The 19978-nt window shown below is 35.9% G+C and overlaps 1 protein-coding gene across 2 annotated transcripts in view; it reads right to left on the reverse strand.

The window, feature by feature from the left end:
• FGF14 (fibroblast growth factor 14) overlaps window positions 1-19978 on the reverse strand; it is a 675122-nt gene that overhangs the window by 151911 nt on the left and 503233 nt on the right. For both annotated transcript variants that reach the window (XM_007960815.3, XM_007960816.3), the window contains exon 2: window positions 3431-3541. In XM_007960815.3, the coding sequence (XP_007959006.1) occupies window positions 3431-3541 (111 nt within the window). The remainder of the gene's footprint in view (window positions 1-3430; window positions 3542-19978) is intronic.

Genomic DNA, 19978 nt, shown 5'->3' on the forward strand with positions numbered 1-19978 from the left:
CCCCAATAGGAAACTGGGGGAGAAGAAAAATCACCCACTTATAAGATAGCATAGTTCATGGGGATGCTGATGTTTAGAAGAATTTTAAAGAAATAAACCTCTGAAATTGAGAGTGGTAACGAGGTTACCTAGGTGCTCACTTCCTTTTGTGAAAGATCTTCCCATTATTATGGTAGTCAATAATAAGCAGTCGACTTGCTATAGTATTTTCTCCACCAGAACCATTTACCCATCATCCATGATTTTTGTGCTACTTTTCCTTCCCAGAGATCTATAGATCTTAGACGGGAAACCCTTGGAGAACAGAGGCACCAAGGTTCATCTACCAGTGGGCCTTTTTTTCCTCCTCTTAACTCATCTGAAATTTTTAACAAAGGCAGTTTAGCAGGATGGTTCTTTCTTTTCTTCATTCTAAATAATTTCATACTTAGTGTGGGAAATGTACTGAACTCAAATCATGAAGATATGAAAGTTCAAGCCTTCAATTTTGTTATTTAGTGACTTTTAGAGTGCTATCTGGGTGAGTTTTAGGTTTTTTTTAAAAAATTATTTTTCCTAGTTATGGATAACTAACCCATGGTTTGTATTCAGGGAGTTATAAAAAATGGAAACATTTTTATGAAGGATTATAGCATTATTACATCACCTCCCTCCTCACAACAAAAGAGCTGTACTCTAAGTAGGACCTGACAGCCTTTCTAAAGCACATCCCTATTTTTAAAGAATTTTTCAGTGCTTACATTTTTCATAAGAATCATGAGACTACTGAAATGAACCAGAGAAAAGAAAATGTCTTTAAATTCATCCTAAGAAACACCGTTTTGCAATTTACATAGGTCAGAGGACATAAAAATAAAGTTAATTAGTAATTTCCATTACTTTTATAAATCTGCTAAGATTCTGCAAATTGTATTAAATTTTATAGTCATGTAATTTGTAGAACATTTTGAGGAGGGAACATTGATTTTACCCACTGTTTTTCTTTATTTCTTTGCAAATGTTGAAATAGTAACAAAACTAAACTAACTAGCCTACAGTGCACTTGAAATGCAATATAATGTCTCAGAAAAGCTGTGAACCAGAACTTTGCATAGGAATTTGAGCCCCTTGAGTATGAGCATGATTTTCTTCTGATTTGTTTTTACAAAGGAGATCCTGTTTCATCTTCCTTCTCAGGACTGTGTCTCACTAGCATTTAGAGTGTCAGAAGAAATTTCAAGATTCGTTCTGAGTTTTTGCTCTTTCTACTGCAGATACAGAAGGAAAAAAATCCCCATACATTTACAGAACAGAAGGTGGAGTGTTTTTTAGTGTCTCAGCTTTCCAGTTTAGTCTTTAAAATTATTCAGATAACCAGACTTGTATGTGTGCACATAATAAATCTGCACTTCCATATTTAGAAAGTGCTTATTCAATTCTGAAGCAGTATGACTTTTAAAAGGCAACGTCTAATAGACACTTCTCAAAATGATATTGATCCCTATCATTACAGGTAACCAATTTGGCTGGCACTACAAAAATTACACAAAGAAAAAAAGCTATAGAAGAAACACATAAAACCTTTGAGTGAAATTATTTTCAGGTAGTCCAATAAAGCAGTATGTTTAGGAAGCTATGGTGTATGTCCTGTCTTGAAAACTTTTGTCATACAATGGATGGCATCAGTCTTTAGTCTGAGGAATCTTCCAGAGTGTCATAGCTCATCTAGCGAGCAGAGTTATGGGAATCCAGTCATCACGTTCTAATCCTCCCAGGCCAAACAAAATTTGAGAACACTGAAGACATCAGAAATTATGAATCCCTAAACGTTGTGACCTACACAACAGTAACACATAAGAGAAAGGAAATGGTTGTTGTCAGCAAATGGTTTCTGTCAGCCAAAGGAGTTAAAGAGGAAAAGAAACTGAGCAGAGATACATGTATTAGCCTGAACCACAAGAAACTGACATCTTTTGCTGGTCAAAGATTGTCAAGTACCAATTATCTCTGAAAGTCCAAACTAATAACAAAACCTGCACAAATAATGTTTGGCATAAAATGCCTCCCCTTTCTTTTGTAGTTGAATTGTTTTACCTTCTCTTTTCCTATATCAAAAAGGAAATAAAGTAAAAGTAAACCAATAAACATAAAAGGGAAAAATTTTAAAATAAAAAAGGTGATAACGAGACACAAAGAGAGTAAAGAGGTTAGGAATTGATGAGGACAATGTAGATAAACACAAAAATTAGAAAGGAATTGAAGAAAAAATAAAAAATGAAGCAATGCACAAAATATAAAAAGTAAACACAACGGCTGGAAAAATAATATTTCACATGACAAAATTACATGTAAAAATAATCTATTTTGTATCACTAACTACTGTCAGAATCAGTGTTACTGGCAATTTGATCACTAGAATTTAAAAAAGGAAGTGCTGAATTTTAAATTGAGCTGAGAAAAATATATAAAATAAAATAAAAATAAATAAAAAAGGAAGTACCTTCTGATTTGATTATGTGTATTTTTCAAATCCTCACTTCTTTTCATGGAATGATGTTTATGTGTGAAGAATAAGAGATACATTAATGAAAAAATTCATATCTACTTTTGATCCACCAGTAATGTTTCTTATGATTAAATATTTCTAATAAAAACTGTTTTGCTTTTCACTAACTCCCCCAAACAGTAAAAAGTATGCTTATTTTGGAACTAATATGCTAAATTAAAAATGAATCAAATGCCAATATAAACAGAAAATGGGAGAGCAAAACACAGACAGTTGAGCAAGGAGAGGCACCAGACGGAGAAATGTTACACATAAAGAAATAGGAAAAAGAACAGACATTAATACAATGGAAGATGTGTAGCTTTTTAATTAAAAATTATCACAGATGCAATTCTATAAAGTAGTTAAACACTTTGCACAATGAATTTCAAAGTACACAACCTTCATGTTTTTTCTATAAGTTTTTTTTTGTTAAATGCAAATAATTTTAAATTCTACTATGTAAAACAAAACAAAACAAAACAAAACAAAACTATTCCTTGTAGATTTTGAGTTTCCACAGGCATCATTAAGAACCTCAGAGCCTGATAAAATAATACATCCAATGAAAACATGTAATTAATTTTTACCTATATACACTAGTGTGCTTACTTAACTTTTATAATAATAAGACTAAAAGTAATAATACTTTTCTGGGTATGACAACTGTTGGAATAAAAAACAAAAATAGTAACATAATCATCTTCAAACCACAGTTTTCTTTGGTTGTTCCATTAATATTTTCATCCACGTAGTTTAAATAAAATTGTAAATGGTATTCTAGCATGTAACATTTGTAAAGATGAACCAACATGACCAAAAATTTGCAAATGAATCTTAAAATCACTTAAGTAGCAGTGTATCTTCTACCAACTGTACAACTGGTGGCCTGAGGTTGTCACTTACTAGAATTAGTGCTGTCATCCTTGGTTCCATCGAGAGCTCCATCGGGGTGCATTTGCAAGTAGTAGCCTTGCCTGCAATATAACCTGGTCACTATACCCTTGAGCTGGGGATCTGAAAGGCAAACATAGTTATCATAAGCCTCACAATGTGTCACCAAGTTTCCTTTTACTTTTCTGTTTCTCTTTCTTTTTACAGAAGAGGACATGTTATACAAGTAGCACATTTTATTTTGTCTCTCAGATTCTTCTGTGTTTTATCAGACCTGCAGTATTCTATTTATAGAAGGTAAAGGAAATGCAGTAGTAAGCCACAGAAACAGGCATTTTATAAAACTAGTATATGCATATTTAAATTATTAATGAAAACTATTAAACTAATTAAGCTGTCAGTTTAATTATTAGTTTAAACGATAAACTAATTAATATAACCCATATTAGCACTCATGACGGCAGTTATAAGAGTTTTGCAAACTGGTGACTCTCAGAGATTTTATTAAAAGGTTTTTTAATGAAGTTCTCCTTTTACTTAAGTTGACAAGTATTTCCGAAATTAAAAACAAACAAAACAAAAAATACCTATATTTTAAAAACATTCATACTAACATTTGATACAAATTCTTAGGAAAAGCCCCAATTCAGAGAACACCCCTGGATGTTCAAAGGGTCATTGTTATTTCCACGGAAGTATCTGTGCTGCTTAGACATTAACCACAGGAAAATGGAGAACTCTACTTGTGAGCTCAGGGGAAACACAACAAACCCATGTATATGAGGTCAGCTCTGAGGCAATCGAATAGAGAAATTAGACAAGTTAAACAGATAAACTCATTAACTTGTGTAACTAAAAAGGACAGTCAAATTGTACAATATGAAATCTGATTCTTTGTCAATGGACATTGAGATAGAGGGCAGTGGAAGTTTATTTAAACAAAAAGGGAAATCATGCGGTAATAGATCCTCGTTTGATGATAAATTGAAAAGACATCCACTCTAGTAATCCAGTGCTTCACAAAGAGTCAGTTGTACCTTTGAAAACAAATATTTGCATATGGTTTTGCAAAAGCCATCCCCATCTCAGGGATAGATTGGATGTGGGACAACATAATCTTCACCATGGCAACTGGCATCTCTCCGCAACAGCTGAATGGGCCATGCTAACACAACCCGGCTGTCAAAACACTCGGACGTTACTGAGTAATGAAACCTAGCACCTTGTAATCGATAGAAAAATTGTGGTCTTGCAAATAGCTGAAGACAAAAAAAATTTTTTTGAGAGCTATCCTTAAGCTCTTTATTAGTCCTCAAGAAATTACAAAGAATTTCAATATCTATTTCTATGCACATCTTTTAAAACTGATCATTTGAGACATGACTCCATTGTACATAGACTTGCTTCATAGATGGTATAAGATTGGACAAATCCTTTTGGAAAAGAGTGCATGAACAGCAGAGCATCACAACGTCAGTGTGACTAGCCATATTAGAATATGAAAGCTTTTTAAAGAGTAGGATTTAAAAAATAAATTTCTAAGTGATTATTGGATTGTGTTACATATATTCCTTATTCTGTAGCATATAACTTCCCAAATCACATAATTCTAAGATATGCACTAGTGGAAAAAAAATACTATTGTGCGACTGGGCTAAGTACTAAAGACTTCTTTCTTAGCTTTGCTGTATTTTATTTATGCTCTTCCCTGAAAATACGTAGCATGGAAAAGAAGAGAACAAAAGCAAAAAGAGTAAAAACTGTGAAAAAGAGAATTTTTTATTATTCTCTTGTCAAGAAAAAATACTGAGAATATTAGTGATTGACGATTTTTCTGTAAAACCTTTATGTTCTGACATCACTTATTCCTAAGCAATCTTCTATTTGAGCTACTATGTCTTCTGGAGTAGAATTAACTAGATCAGGTGAGGCAGTGAGAAGCCACCCACCCACCCACTCACATGCACCCTCACGCTTACACAAAGAGAATCCTTTGGGATTATGCCTCATTTTGGATGAGGGAGCACAAATAAAATGTAAAATTATGTTTTTCTCCTTTAACTTCAAGAAAATACAACCAAATTGATTTTGATTCATCTGGTTGCATACCATTTGATGTTTTTCCTTTTTAGAAATCATAACGCCATTGATTTTATTCTTCTCAGGTGCCAGGCATTGTTAGAAGCACATTCTATTTTTAATTCTTGGATCCTCACCATTACCTTACTTAATAGAAGCCCACTTAGAGGATGAAGAAATCGAGACACAGAGCAATTGATAGTAATAATATGACAAAAGGCACATAACCAGTAAGTCAACAGCTGGAATCTGATCACTCGGCTCTGGACCCTGCCCACTTAACGGCTACCTGATGCAGCCTCTACAAGTGGAATAATTGAACTAAAATATCTTCAACACTAAAAATAAAATGCAACTCAATCTGTTTAAAAAACCAAAACCAACTTGTATCTTGAAGATTAACCACCACTGTGTCTAAACCCAAATCCTGCTAGCCAGAACTGAATTTGTGATTACAAAGCAACACAAAGGTTAGAAAGGATCAAAGATCTTGAAAAACCTCTTCTCGGATCCATCCCACTTTTCCATTGGCCACATTTCCAATACATCTCTGCCCCATTAAAACCTTACCAAAATTGCTAGTTCAGTACCATACGTTTAAAACAAATGAGTTGCTCAGTTCCTTTTGATGCATCTTCACAGTGTCTCTCACTCTTTTTCTTTTTTTCTGTTTTTACTGCCAGCCCCTCATTACCTCTCTTAGGTCGTCTTCCCACCTGCAGTTTTCCTGTTCAAATCCCTCAGATCTGGAAATATGCAGTGACTCTTCACTGTCCACTGAGTTACATATGCACCTAAGTGCAGTAAGGCCCTATCTTATCTGATGGCTCTGCTCACTATAGCCCTTACCCATCCCCTGCAAGTAGCCTCACCTGATTCACTGAGGGTTACCTACAGATATTCCATAATTTCCCATATCTATCCTGTTCCCTTAACCTTATCTATCTCAAATGTGGTCACCTGCACTAGAATGCCCCTTTGCACATCTGTATAGGCATGCACCCACAGGCACACACCTTTGCATAACTGCCTCCTTTTCCTCCTCCCCACTCTGGTTCTATCAACACGTCCATCTCTTCAAGGGCACTTTCTTGAAACCTCAGATGAGGTCAAATTCTTCCTTTGGACAATTTTATGGTAATTTTATGGTATCATAGGTGAATTTGTAGCAATTTATGTGTTCCGGGTTAAGTAGATTTATGTTATATTATCTAGTTTAACTAAAGTTAGAATAGTTTAGGTGGGGAAATCCCGTAGAGATAATAAGGATTAGACATGATACTAATAAAATAAGCAAAAATAAACACTAAACAAATAACAAAGATGAGACTTTTCTCTTATATGGATTTTGTGGTTAAAAACAAGTACAGAAACTAGTAACAAAACAAATGATGATCTATTGAAATCTAACATGAAATTAGCCAAAGGAGTTTGAAAATGTAAAGACAATCTGAAATATAGTTACCATGATAAAAAATGAAACCTTATCCTAAATGCATATAATAGCTTCAGATATAAAAGTGAAAATATTACATGTGTGAGACAAACATGTATTAATATACATGCTCATTTTTTAATAAACTTATAGAATAAGAAGGTTTGCATGATATTTTTCTAGTAAATGTTAAATGTAAGACCTACAAGAACAAGTATTTTTGTTTTAAATACTGATGTATCCCAAACTCTTACAATACAGGTTCCCAATGAATAATAGAAAAATAAATAAATATCTAAAGTCCTACACCTGTATTTTAGCTACCCATGCAAAAATGCAAAATGCTTCTTAACTCATAAAATTATTAGAGTTCTTTATTCTCTTCTAAAACATTTGTGTTCAGAATACCTACTCTGCTTAAGAAAATACAAAACTTAGAATCTCTTCTTTGCCTATCTTAATTCCCCTTTTCCTCCAGTTTTGTCTTTTATTTTCTATTTAGTGTGCCTGATAATTTTACTAAAAATGTTTCGAGGATACCCCTTGCACAAAACTCTGTGCTAACTATGATCTGTGATATTAATTAAAATAGAAATAATGAAAACTAATGTGCATACATATCAAGAAAAAAGATGTTTCATAATATATTACCCTCAACACTCTGAGCTGAAAGAAATGCAAATCAGTCCAACCGCCTTCAGATTCAGGGGGAAAATACCCAACATTTTAAATTAAAACACGCATTCTCTTAGAAGTGGGTTCAATTAAATCAAACACTGTCATAAATGGTTTTCAAGCAATGGGAAGGCTGGCAAAAGAAGAATCAGGATAATCAATCGAATGGTGTATATATTTTAAACTATGATTTCAATGGAAAAATGTACACTATGACATATGTTTTTTCCGTAGCAAACACATTAATGTATATACATCATATGAACTATGTTTATACACACATAAATCTCAGAACTAACTGGTTATCAGTGTAGGTTCTTAAACGTAGGTTCTCTTCTATTAGCTATGGAAAATCACACATTTTTATAGGGTAAAAACAACCTTTGTAATATACATTTTTGCAGGAAAAAAAAAATGTGGCAGATCTAATTAGATTTTGGCACTCCCAGGAGCCCAAAATAGTATTTGAATAATTTGCTAAAAGATATACATTATCATATAATCCAACCACAAAAATAAACCATGTCCAGGAACTTATCCAAAGGATGGAGAAAATAAAGGTGGGATAGGGACACTAAAGAAAATGATAGATAAAATTAAAGGCATGGGAAAATTTGCTATCTCTATTTATCCCTTAAGATTACACTCAATTTCCTTCATGGATTGACCCAATGCTACCTCTAGAACCCTTTCCCTTAGGAACCTGGTTCCAGTTACTTCAGAGTGATTACCCAACTCAGGGTCCCATTCCAATGTACTATTATGTGTGTAGGCTAGAATATTTCTCCACCACTTCTCTGCCTATCAGAATCCTATGTCTGCAGGCACTAGAGATAGTATCTTGCATTAAAAACAAACAGGTCAGGCACAGTGGCTCACACCTGTAATCCCAGCACTTTGGGAGGCTGAGGTGGACAGATCACCTGAGTTCAGGAGTTCGAGACCAGCCTGACCAACATGGAGAAACCCTGTCTCTACTAAAAATACAAAATTAGCTGGGCGTGGTGGCACGCACCTGTAATCCCAGATACTCTGGAGGCTGAGACATGAGAATTGCTTGAACCCGGGAGGCAGAGATTGTGGTGAGCTGAGTGTGCCATTACACTCCAGCCTGGGCAACAAGAGCAAAACTCCGTCTCAAAAACAAACTAATAAAAAAACTAAATAAACAAACTCCAAACAGCTCTTGCCCTCAAAGAGTTTGCTGTTTATTGAGGAGAAGAAAGAAACTATAATGTGGCTTTATATCAATTAGCCATGTGTTAAATTAGTGAGTTTGTGTGTCTTTCTGCTCTGCAAATAAATGATAAATCCCTTGATAATTTGCATATCACTCAAAATAACCTATCACTGTGCTTGCCACAGAACAGGGGCTCAACTAGTATTTATTGAACCGAATTCACTTTCTGTTTTGTTTTTTAAAGTATCTATATATAAGTCTTAAATGGCCTTTGAGGTAAAATGCACTTTTTGTATTGTATTTAAGAGTTGGAGAAAAGCATGCTTGAGCTAAAGATAAGTGTGGGTTTTGAAACGGAAACACCAATAATTTTAAGCTTTTCCCTCAAAAACGATTGTAGCTAAAACATTTCCTCTAGGTAAGGTACACTAAGAGAATGACTGGGGGCAAAGACTTTTCTGGGGAAAATGTTTGAAGAGATCATTAAAAGGAAGGGAGATTGTAAGAATCCTGCTTAATACTTGACCCTTATCTCCAAGGTGCAGACCTAACAGGAGTATCTCAGGATTCCTAGCCCAGGGTTGAACTCTCACTAGCTTTTTGAATATCTAGTGTATATAAACTACAGAAGGAAGGAAATCTTTACAACTCAGAGAAGCACTCTTTCCAACACTATTTTCCAATGAAATTTTCTCATTGCAAAGTTCCAACATATTAGAAACACACTGTAGCTCTCATGACCCACATAATCCAGAAACGGACAATAAAATGGCCAAAATATCAGATCTATTGTTCCACCTTATTTATTCATCACTTACAAAGATGAATAATTGTATGATAAAGCATCGTGCGCTTTGGCCTACTAATTTATTAAGTTGTCATTACATATTTTCAAAATTAAATCCTAAATATCAATTATGTAATTGCAAAATACAACAATTAGCAAAATTCTTGCGCCTATTTCAGTAAGAAAAGCATGTATCTTTTGGTGACAATGTTTGGGATCCAAGTCAATCCATCATTACAATCCCATCTAGAAAAAGCTTTCCTGATTCTATACTGTGCCAGGGATTCCTGATTTGTGAATGATTTCATTTGCTCCTTCCCAGAACACAAGCACACAGGCAAAGAAGCTGTGTGCTCTGTCTGGGGTGCTTGCGTGTTGCTCAAGTGCCATCTATTCATCACCATCAATGTTATCATCTGTGGCATTGACAGAGGTGGGTGTGTTACTCATCTTCAGACTCCTTGTTGATATGTCAATGACACCAAACACTAAAAGACATACTTATGGTACTTTCAGGAACTTTATTTGTCCTTCTATTAACATAAACATTAGAAAGGACTACACTGCCAGCTGAGTAAATATTTCCCAGATTATGAAGCAAAGAGCATTTTATGTAAGTTCTTAATTGCTATTGTCATCTAAAGAGAGAAATGTGAGATATTTCAGTTTGTTATCTAAATACGATTCATTTTTAACTATAGATACAGTATTATGTTAAATTTAATACACAGATTTAACATATTTAGCTAAGTCACTATGAAGAATGATTCACTTCTCCTTTCGGAAACTAGAAATGGGATTCCCTGAATTTAAAGAATCTGAAGAAAAACTGCTATTTGATTCATTCACAGAATTTTCCACAGTCAGTTAAACCTATAGCAGACCATATTAATTTGTTCTTCAGCTATCATTACATTGTCTGAAATATAGAATTAGCATGATGAAAAGTAGATGTTAAAGAACCAAAGACATCCGTTGAAATTAAAGTGCATTTTTACTAAATAAAATTCAGAATCAAAAGCCTTTCAGTAAAAGTTATATTGCATCAGGATATTGCATTAACCATGAAAAAAAGAATTACACCAGATGTGCCGTTTTATCAATTTCTTCAGATAAACAGTAGAGCAGTAAACTGGGAACTTTGTCTGAAAAAATATATTTTCTGGATTTTTTTTCATACATTTTCTTTAGAGCCAGGAAGCATTTCTTTAAATGTTTTATGTTTAAAAAATAAGCAGTGGGTGAATTTAGAAAATAACTGCACATGACAAGGACTGATCTATTCATCCCCCAGAACTGAGGCTCATGCATTTAAGAAGTAACATTTTGGAGCAAGTATATCACTCATCTTGTCTGTTCATATCTAGAACTACTTAGAGACCTCCACCTAATGGATAGATAGTTGGAAATGATAGTGATAAACACTTTAAAGCTACTTCCATTTAAGGAAAGGTGCAAACATCTGAGCTCTGTCCCCTTCTGAGTTTGTTTTCCAGACATTTGTCTTCTAGCTGCTTCTGGGAGGAGATAGGAGTGATAAAAGTTTTTTTTTGTTTTTGTTTTTGTTTTTGTTTTTTTTTAATTAATAATCCTCCCTACAGAATCTCCTGAGCAGCAAGGGAAGGAGAAGAAAAGAGGCGGCATTCAGAGATATGATACCTGTGAATCCAAGTAGACATCTACACTTTTAACCAGACAGGAAAAACATTTCAACCAGATGTTACGAACAGAAAGAAAGAAAAAAATACTCCTGGAAATCAGTGTGAACATTTCATGAAGGATACTGTAGCATTTGCTCTTGAACTCAGTTGCAACCAGTTATATGCATCTCTAAAACCCAAAGTTTCTGCATATTTTATCACCAGGAAGTGATGCCTCTTCACCATTTTTATTTATTAAGGCTTAAAATTTTAGAAAGGCAGTTCATAACATCACCCTTAATGAATCTTAATGACACATATGTCTCTAGAATTCTACAACACAGCCACAGAAATACATCATTTTACACTGAAAAACGGAGAAGAAATCCTGTCTATGTTTTGTTTAAGCATGTTTTCAAATGCCAAGATATTTAACTTGCTCCTTTAGGAGACGTTTATTGTAAATCTACTTTGTCCCACGCATTTTGCTAGGAGTTGAGAGGAATTTATAGCCAAAGCACGTTGCTGTCAATTGTCCACATCATCAGTAAACCAACAGCATGATGTGAGTCCTAAAACAATGAGGCTGTATAAACAGAAAGGTAATATCCAATACTAATGATAACAATAGAAAGAATAATAGCTATCATTTCCTGAGCATACACTTTGGGCCAGAAACGACTCTAAGTGCTCTTTTTAAAAATACTAACTCATTTAATATGTAAAGTGACTTTTTGAGCTAGGTAGCATTATTATCCGCACTTTAAGATACGAAAATGAGGCCGGGCATGGTGGCTCATACCTGTAATCCCAGCACTTTGGGAGGCAGAGGCTGGCAGATCGCCTGAGGTCAGGAGTTCAACACCAGCTTGGCCTACATGGTGAAACTCCATCTCTACTAAAAATACAAAAATTAGCTGGGTGTGATAGCACGTGCCTGTAGTCCCAGCTACTCTGGAGGCTGAGGCAGGAGAATCAGTTGAACCTGGGAGGCAGAGGTTGCAGTGAGCCCAGATCACGCCACTGCACTCCAGCCTGGGCAACAGAATGAGACTCCATCTTGGGGGCGGGGAAAGATAAGCAAATGGAGTCAGAGAGTCACTATGTGATGTGTGCAAGAGCAACACAAAAGGAAATGACGGCGTGAGGAAGCCCCTGTGGTCTGGCCTCTCACGCTGCCCAGGTACCACTCAGCTCTGCTCTAGGTGGGCATCCCAGTGTTCTCAGACCACCCCTGATGCAAACACACAATGAAGGGGCACGAGTAACAGATAGGGTGGGCCTGGGGAAAACCGTGTAAGGAAATGTTTAATCTGAAGATGATGAAATGTCATTTTCAACAATTTGTGGGACTGTCACAAAAACAGGGAGTGGAATTATTTAGTTTTGCCTCAGAAGACAGAATTAGGACAAATGAATAGAGTGACACCAAGATGGAACATAAATAAGGACAGTGGTTGCTGTCCCTTTACTCACTGCTAGATTCCAGGTGCCTAGAACAGAGCCTGTCATATAGCAGGTGCTCAATAAATACATGATTAATATATGAACAAATAAATCAAAAAGAACTATGAAGTGTTCAATACTCTTAGCTATCCTGTGAAAGAATCGACTCTACCACAAAGTAATGTGTTCCCTGTTACTGAAAGTATTCAAGAAGTTGGATGGTCATTTGCTACAGGAATTGGGAAGGGAATTGCTGCTTTGAAAAAAATCTTGAGGAAAAAAGCATACTTTACTTAAAAAGTGGAAATTTATTATCATTTGAAAAGCACTAGTTTAGGATCCCTGTCTCCCTACCTTGTCCCGACCGCCCCCCCCCCCACACACATACACACATACACAGACACACACACACACACACACACACACACACACACACACACAAAGTACGGCAAACGCTGCGGCTTTCTTCTTCTTAGGGGCTGGACTATGAATAATTAGTAAGCGAGGAAGAGTGGACATGAGTGAATGAATGGAGAGGAGAAAAGGAAACAGTTTCTTATAAAATTGTTATAAGAAAACAGACAGACCTTGCTTATTGGAGCAAAAGTTTAAAAACACGGAAACCTATCGTAGTCAAAAGTTTGAGAATATTTTGATACTTCATAAAGCAAACTGTGAGATGTGGAGCTGCAGGCAGGCCAGGGCTATTTTAGAGGTAGTTTGAGCTGGAAGAACATTTGCACTAGATGATGGATTCAACTTTCTTTTCATAGTTTTTGTATTTCAGTTGTTTTCTTTCAATTTTAATTTGACTCTATTTCACAAATATAGTTACATAGTCATAGTGTGCTAATTTAACAAGCAATCCCACTGTGTGGACATGTTTTCAGGGTGGAGGGTGGGAGGGAGGAAGAGAAAGAGGCGAGGTGATTCAGAAACAGATCCTCTTTCTGCTTTCCCTCAACTCTCCCAAATGTACATTTAAGTCCTTCACTTAAATTGGATGTATGGTTTGTAGCTTTGGCATCAGACCCATACTTTTAATTTCTAAAAAAAGAAAATGCTGGGAAAGGCACTACTCAGCGCACATTTTGGCACACTCCTTTCGAATGGCATAGGTGGCCACTGAATTCCTTATCCCTAGGGGTTCTATATTTTTACATTCATGCTTCTTGCTCAGTACATGAAGTTTCCCTTTACCCAAAAGCCTTTTTTTGTGTGTGTAACTAATCTGACACAGGCCTCTGGAAGAAAAAAAAAAAAAATGCAGGGTCCTGGAGAACCATAGGCCCAAGAAACCTGGAGCTGCAGAGAAGGACAAGATCTGGAAGGTTTGCAGCTAGACCTCAATGAACCCGGTTTCAAATGAACGCCCCGAGGAAACTGAAAAGCAAAACTTCAAAATACCACACTCGGGAATACCGTCTAACTATCGTATGCCCATGCCTGTTTTTTGTTTCCTTTAATTTTATAGCACAGTTGTACAGGGGATAGAAAATCTAACATTTGAAACCAGTTTTAAAATTTCAGGTTATTGCTTCAGGACATGTGTGTGAAAACCAAATAAAAACTCCTCCTTTAGTTTCAGCTCTATGAAAAGACAGTGTTAAGATCCAAATCTACTAGGAAGTTTAAGGTATTTTCTTCCTTAAAATATTTACAGCTTTATGTGACCATCAGGTTGGATTATATAGAAAACAGCTCAGCACTGAAAAACACTTAATAGTAATTTATTTGATGTCACTGGCCAAGGAAGATGATCATCCTTTAGAAGTAACTCTAAAAATGCTTGCTATGAAGAACAAGCTAGAAGCATCACACTGACTGACTTCAAAATATACTACAAAGCCATAGTAACTAACACTGCATAATACCAGCATAAAAACAGACACACAGACCAATGGAACAGAACAGAGAGCCCGGAAATGAATCCACACATTTTTTGTTCACAAACTCATTTTTGACAAAGGCACCGAGAACACACTTGGGGAAAAGGATATTTTCTTTAATAAACGGTGCTAGGAAGACTGGATATCCATATGCAAAACAATAGATCTCTATTTCTCACTATATTAAAAAATCAACTGAAAATGTATTAAAGATTTAAATGTAAGATGTTAAGACCTGAAACTTTAAACCTACTGGAAGAAAACATTAAAGAATTGTTTCAGGACATTGGTCTGAGCAAGAATTTTGGGGTTAAGACCTCAAAAGTGTAAGCAAGAAAAGCAAATATAGATAAATGGGATTATATTAAGCTGACAAACTTCTGCACACCAAGAGAATGAAGACACAACCTACAGAAGGAGAAAATATTTGCGAACTATCTAACAAGGGATTGAGAACCAGAATATATAAGAAACTTGAACAACTCAACAACAACAACAATAACAACAACAACAACAAAATAACAAACCCAATTTTAAAACGGGCAAAGATCTGAATAGACATTCTTAAAAGAAGACATACAAATGGTCAAGTTATATTTTTTAAATGTTCAACATCACTAATCACCAGAGAAACGCAAATCAAAACCACAATGAGATACCATCTCACCCCAGTTGACATGGCTATTATCAAAATGAGGAAAATAACATATGCCAGGGAAGATGCAGACAAAGAAGAACCCTCATACACTTTTTGGTGGGAAAGTAAATTAGTACAACCACTATGGAAAACAGTATGGAGGATTCTCAAAAAATAAAAAGTGGAACATCATATGATCCAGCAATTCCACTGCTGGATATATGTCTAAAAGAAAGGAAATAAGTATATTGAAAAAAAAAGATCTGTACTCTCATGTTTGTTGTATCACTATTCACAACAGCCAAAATGCGGGGGGGCGGTCAATGTCCATCAATGGATGAATGGATAAAGAAAATGTGGTATGTAAATATATTTCATATATATATGTATATATATATATATATACACACACATATACACACATGCACATATATAATGGAATTTATATAATATACAATGAAATATTATTAAGCCATAAAAATGAGTGAAATCCTTTCATTTACAGCAACATGGATGGAATTGGAGGACCTTGTGTTAAGTGAAATAAGGGGCATAGAAAAACAGCTATCTCATGCTCTTGTGGGAGCCAAAAAAGTTGATCTCATGGAAATAGCAGAATGGTGGTTTGCAGGGGCTGGGAAGGAGTAGGGGTAAATAATGAAGAAAGGTTGTTTAATGGGCACAAAAATACAGTTAAATAGAAAGAATAAGGTCTAGTATTTGATAGCACATTAGGGTGACTATAGTTAGCAATAATTTATTGTACATTTCAAAATAGCAGGAGGAAAGATTTGGAATGTTCCTTACACAGAAATTGATCAATGTTTGAGGCAACGGATATCCTAGTTACCCTGATTTGATCATTACACATTGTAGTTATGTATCTAAATATCACATGCCCCAGAAATATGCACAATCATTATGTATCAAAAAATTAACCACAAAAATGCTTGCTATAGATATAAATTGTAACATCTGGTCATTTTAATACAGGTGGTTAGTGGAAGGCTTTAGAGAGAAACTGAGATGAAATTGAATCAGAGATGACCAAGATGTGGATGATGGAATGAAGTACCTTTTTCAAGTAAGGAGATGTCCTCCTGGGAGGAAGTCCAAAGTATTTTCTGAAGAGAGATGAGTTTGTAGGCTTTGGGGATAATGGTAGGTGAGGCTGACAGCAGTTTGCAGGCAGCTCTGGGCACACATGAAACTCAAGCTAAAAGTTTGCACACTGAACATTAGAGAAATAGTAAACATATTTTCTCATCTTTTTCTCAAAAAGTGACCCATCAAAGTCACATTTTAGAGAACACTGGGAACTGCTGGTAGGGGTAACCTATTCTTCACACAGCAGATGCTTGGTAAAAATAAATGTTAAAACTTTAACCTGAAAAAGTACTCCACTGTGTTTCTAATTTTCTATTTCTGAAATTTTAAGGTTTTCTGTGAATAACGGTAGCATTTTCTGTGTGCATATACATACATATAAATATATACATGAATGTGTGTCTGTGTGTAAAATTTAAAGTTTGTGCTCAAGAATTGGGAGGCTTTTTAAGAAATTATGTGACTTTAGGTAATTCAATATGATTCCTACTGACATTTCCACAGGGGGTTAATTTAAATAATTTTTAATCAAGCTTACTCTGTAGCTTTATGATAGGAGGATATATAACAAGATCATTAATACACAATAGCAAAGCTTTAAATCCCTGTCAACATTTTTCTGAAATGTTTTCATGCAGTGAAATAAATGAGCATCTCCCTGATCAACTCAAAGGCAGACAACTGTAAAGGACCACGTGTTTCCAAGATTACCTTCTGATAGAGCACAACAAAACACTTCTTCAAAGATGCATTTCTTCTTACTTGGGTCTAATGGTGTGAAAGCCTCAAAGGAAGTATTATTAAATGAACTGTGTCCCCCTAAAACTCATATGTTGAAGTCTTAATGCTCAGAATGAACTACATTTGCAGACAGGGCCCTTACAGACGTAATTAAGTTAAAATGAGGTCATTAGGTTGCGCCTTAGTCCAATAGGTCTGGTATCCTTCTAGAAGAGGAGATGAGGACCTCAGACAACTACAGATAAAAGACCACATGTAGACCAAGGGCGAAGACAGCATCTACAAGCCAAGGAGAGAGGCCTCAGGAGAAATCAAGTATGCCAATGCCTTAATCTTGACCTTGCAGCTTTCAAAACTGTGAGAAAACACATTTCTGTTATTGAAGTCACCCAGTCTGTGATATTTTGTTAAGGTAGCCCAAGCAGACTCATAGAGGACCTGCCATTTAAAAAAATAAAGTTCAACTGCCATGTTCACTGATTTAGAGATAAAACCGGCTTCACTTCAGAGGACTATGTAGCTAATGATGAGAAAAATCTGAGCTGTAATGCCTGGTTCCCAGGATAGTTTTTGCCTTTTCTCATTCACTAAAGTATTTGAAGAAAGGAATTTGATATTCACTCTCTGTCTCAACATTTAAGTACTATGATACATTTTCTAGATTTTTAAGTTTAATGGAATTGTAGAGCTATTTTATGCTCCTGGTTTTACTCATATGAAATATAAATAAATGGAAAAAAAACCCAGACATATTTATAAACTCATGTCTGAAGAAATCCATCCATCTCCACATTGGGAAATAGATTGCAAACCACTCGTCAAAGCAAAACGTCAAGCTGATGTTCTGTCAGATAAAGGAAAGAGCAAGGGAACTTTACTATGTACTTTTTAACCTAGAAATTTCTAACATACATTATTTCCATCTTTAACCTACTCCATGTAATACATGGAGAAAATCCGGATCTGAGAACAGGCATCATCTGCTTAGTATTGTCTGGTTAATGAGAGAGAGAGTTGATTCCAACCTCTACACGTTTCGGGCTCTGAGAGTACTTTGGTTTGCAGTGCTACTTAGCCTACACTCATGCATTTTTACCATATTCATCTTTATTCAAATGCTTTCCTATGCCTCTACACCTGTCAAAACACTGCCCTATATCAAGCCTTAGCTTAAATATCCCCGTTTATGAAATAGTCTCTAATCTTCCTGTCAAGAACCAGTCTGTGTTCCCTAATTATGATATTGTACCAAACCATCTTGGCTGAGTTCTAAAACTCAATTCACTTAAACAATACAAAAGCAAAACCAAACCAAACCAAACCAAAACAAAAGGCATAGCTCCTTTAGACTAAAAAATGTAATAGTTAAGTTCTGATATAATTTTTTACTTACGCGAGGGCTTCAATACTAGAGAGGAACTGCTTTTCTGCATATTTCAGAGCCTTGCTGAGGAGTGCTTTTGTCTCACGACTTTCTTTCTTTCTTAAGCAGTCCACACCTGTAGCACACCTCTACGTTTAATGTGTGAAAAGCATTTCCTGTTTTATCTGAAAAAAACATTCTTGGAAAACAGACTAATGCTGACTGCCCAGGACTTGTAAAAACCTTTTTGTCTGCTTTGCTCTGCAGTGAGCCAGGGAGAACCATTTGGTGACCTCTGTTCCTCTAAGTCCCTCCAGGAAAATGAAATCTATAGCTCCTAAGGTCATCCCAGAAAGGCAGAACTTTAAATAAAAATCCTCAGATCTCAGCAAGAACAGCAGAAAATAGGTTACAACAATATGGGGTGTATCCACAATGCTCTACTCTCACACAACCTCCATGTGGGAACAAAATGTTTCACAGTCAGAGAGCAGAATTTACGCTTCTGTACGTTCATGGAAGCAGACAGGTCAAGGGGTCCTATAGCTGAGCATTTCCCTGGCGATGCCACACACAGCAAGATGTCCAGGCCCAGAGCCACATGTACTTCTACCTGCCTCGCTCTGACATCTGCAGCACTGACTCCAGCTAAGAGGGAATTGGGGGTGGAGGAGGAAAGAACTTGAAATTGGGGCAAAGGTGGAGCCAGTTACCCTCTCACCAGATCCCTGAGTTGGACAAGGTGTCTCACCTTTCAGGAGCCTTTTTTTTCTTATTGATAAGAAGACAAGGGGAATAATGCCTACTCCATCAAGGTAGGATCACCAAGATCCAGTGGATGGTGGTTTCAGAACTGTTGCCTGGCCCTTAGCAGAGGCTAAGCTGAGGTTAACATTTTTTCTTCTTTTGCTATTTATTTTCACTGTACCTTTTACAGGAAATTAAATTTGAATTCATGGTTCACATCTGTGAAACTGGCAACCATAATACAGAGAGGTGAATACTTTGTGTGAGGAGACTCACTGCCCTCTGCTTTGTACTTCTTCTTCTACAAGAGCCCCTGCAGTCCAGTTACCTTGCTCCAAATGCCTGGGCCCTCCCATCACATTGGCCCTTCCCTCTCTCCAGTTGTGAGGAATATAACCCAATTCCAGATGTTCCCTCTGGAGATGGGCCCTTTGCTCTCAGCGTTCAGATAGTGCCATCCCAGAATACTTTATAGCCACCACCTTGCAGAAAGCAACCTAATGCCTAGTAATAATACAAGAAGGCATCCTTCTCTTTCTGGTCCTCATAGTCTGCTCTGTATCTTCCCACATGCAGTCACCATGCTGGTTGTAATAACAACAGTAACAAGAATGACAGCCATCATTTAGCCATTATTCACTGTGTCAAACACACTACTAAGAATTTTATAAAAATTAATTGACATCATCCTTTGAAAACCATGCAGATCTGTTATTAATGCACTAATTTTAGTTATGTAAATACACACACGAAGCTCTATATTTCTACATACACACACATATACAAATATACATATATATACACACACACATCCAAATATACATATAAAATTAG

Source organism: Chlorocebus sabaeus, chromosome 3 (assembly GCF_047675955.1).
Source record: "Chlorocebus sabaeus isolate Y175 chromosome 3, mChlSab1.0.hap1, whole genome shotgun sequence".
In the NCBI taxonomy this organism is placed as follows: Eukaryota; Metazoa; Chordata; class Mammalia; order Primates; family Cercopithecidae; genus Chlorocebus; species Chlorocebus sabaeus.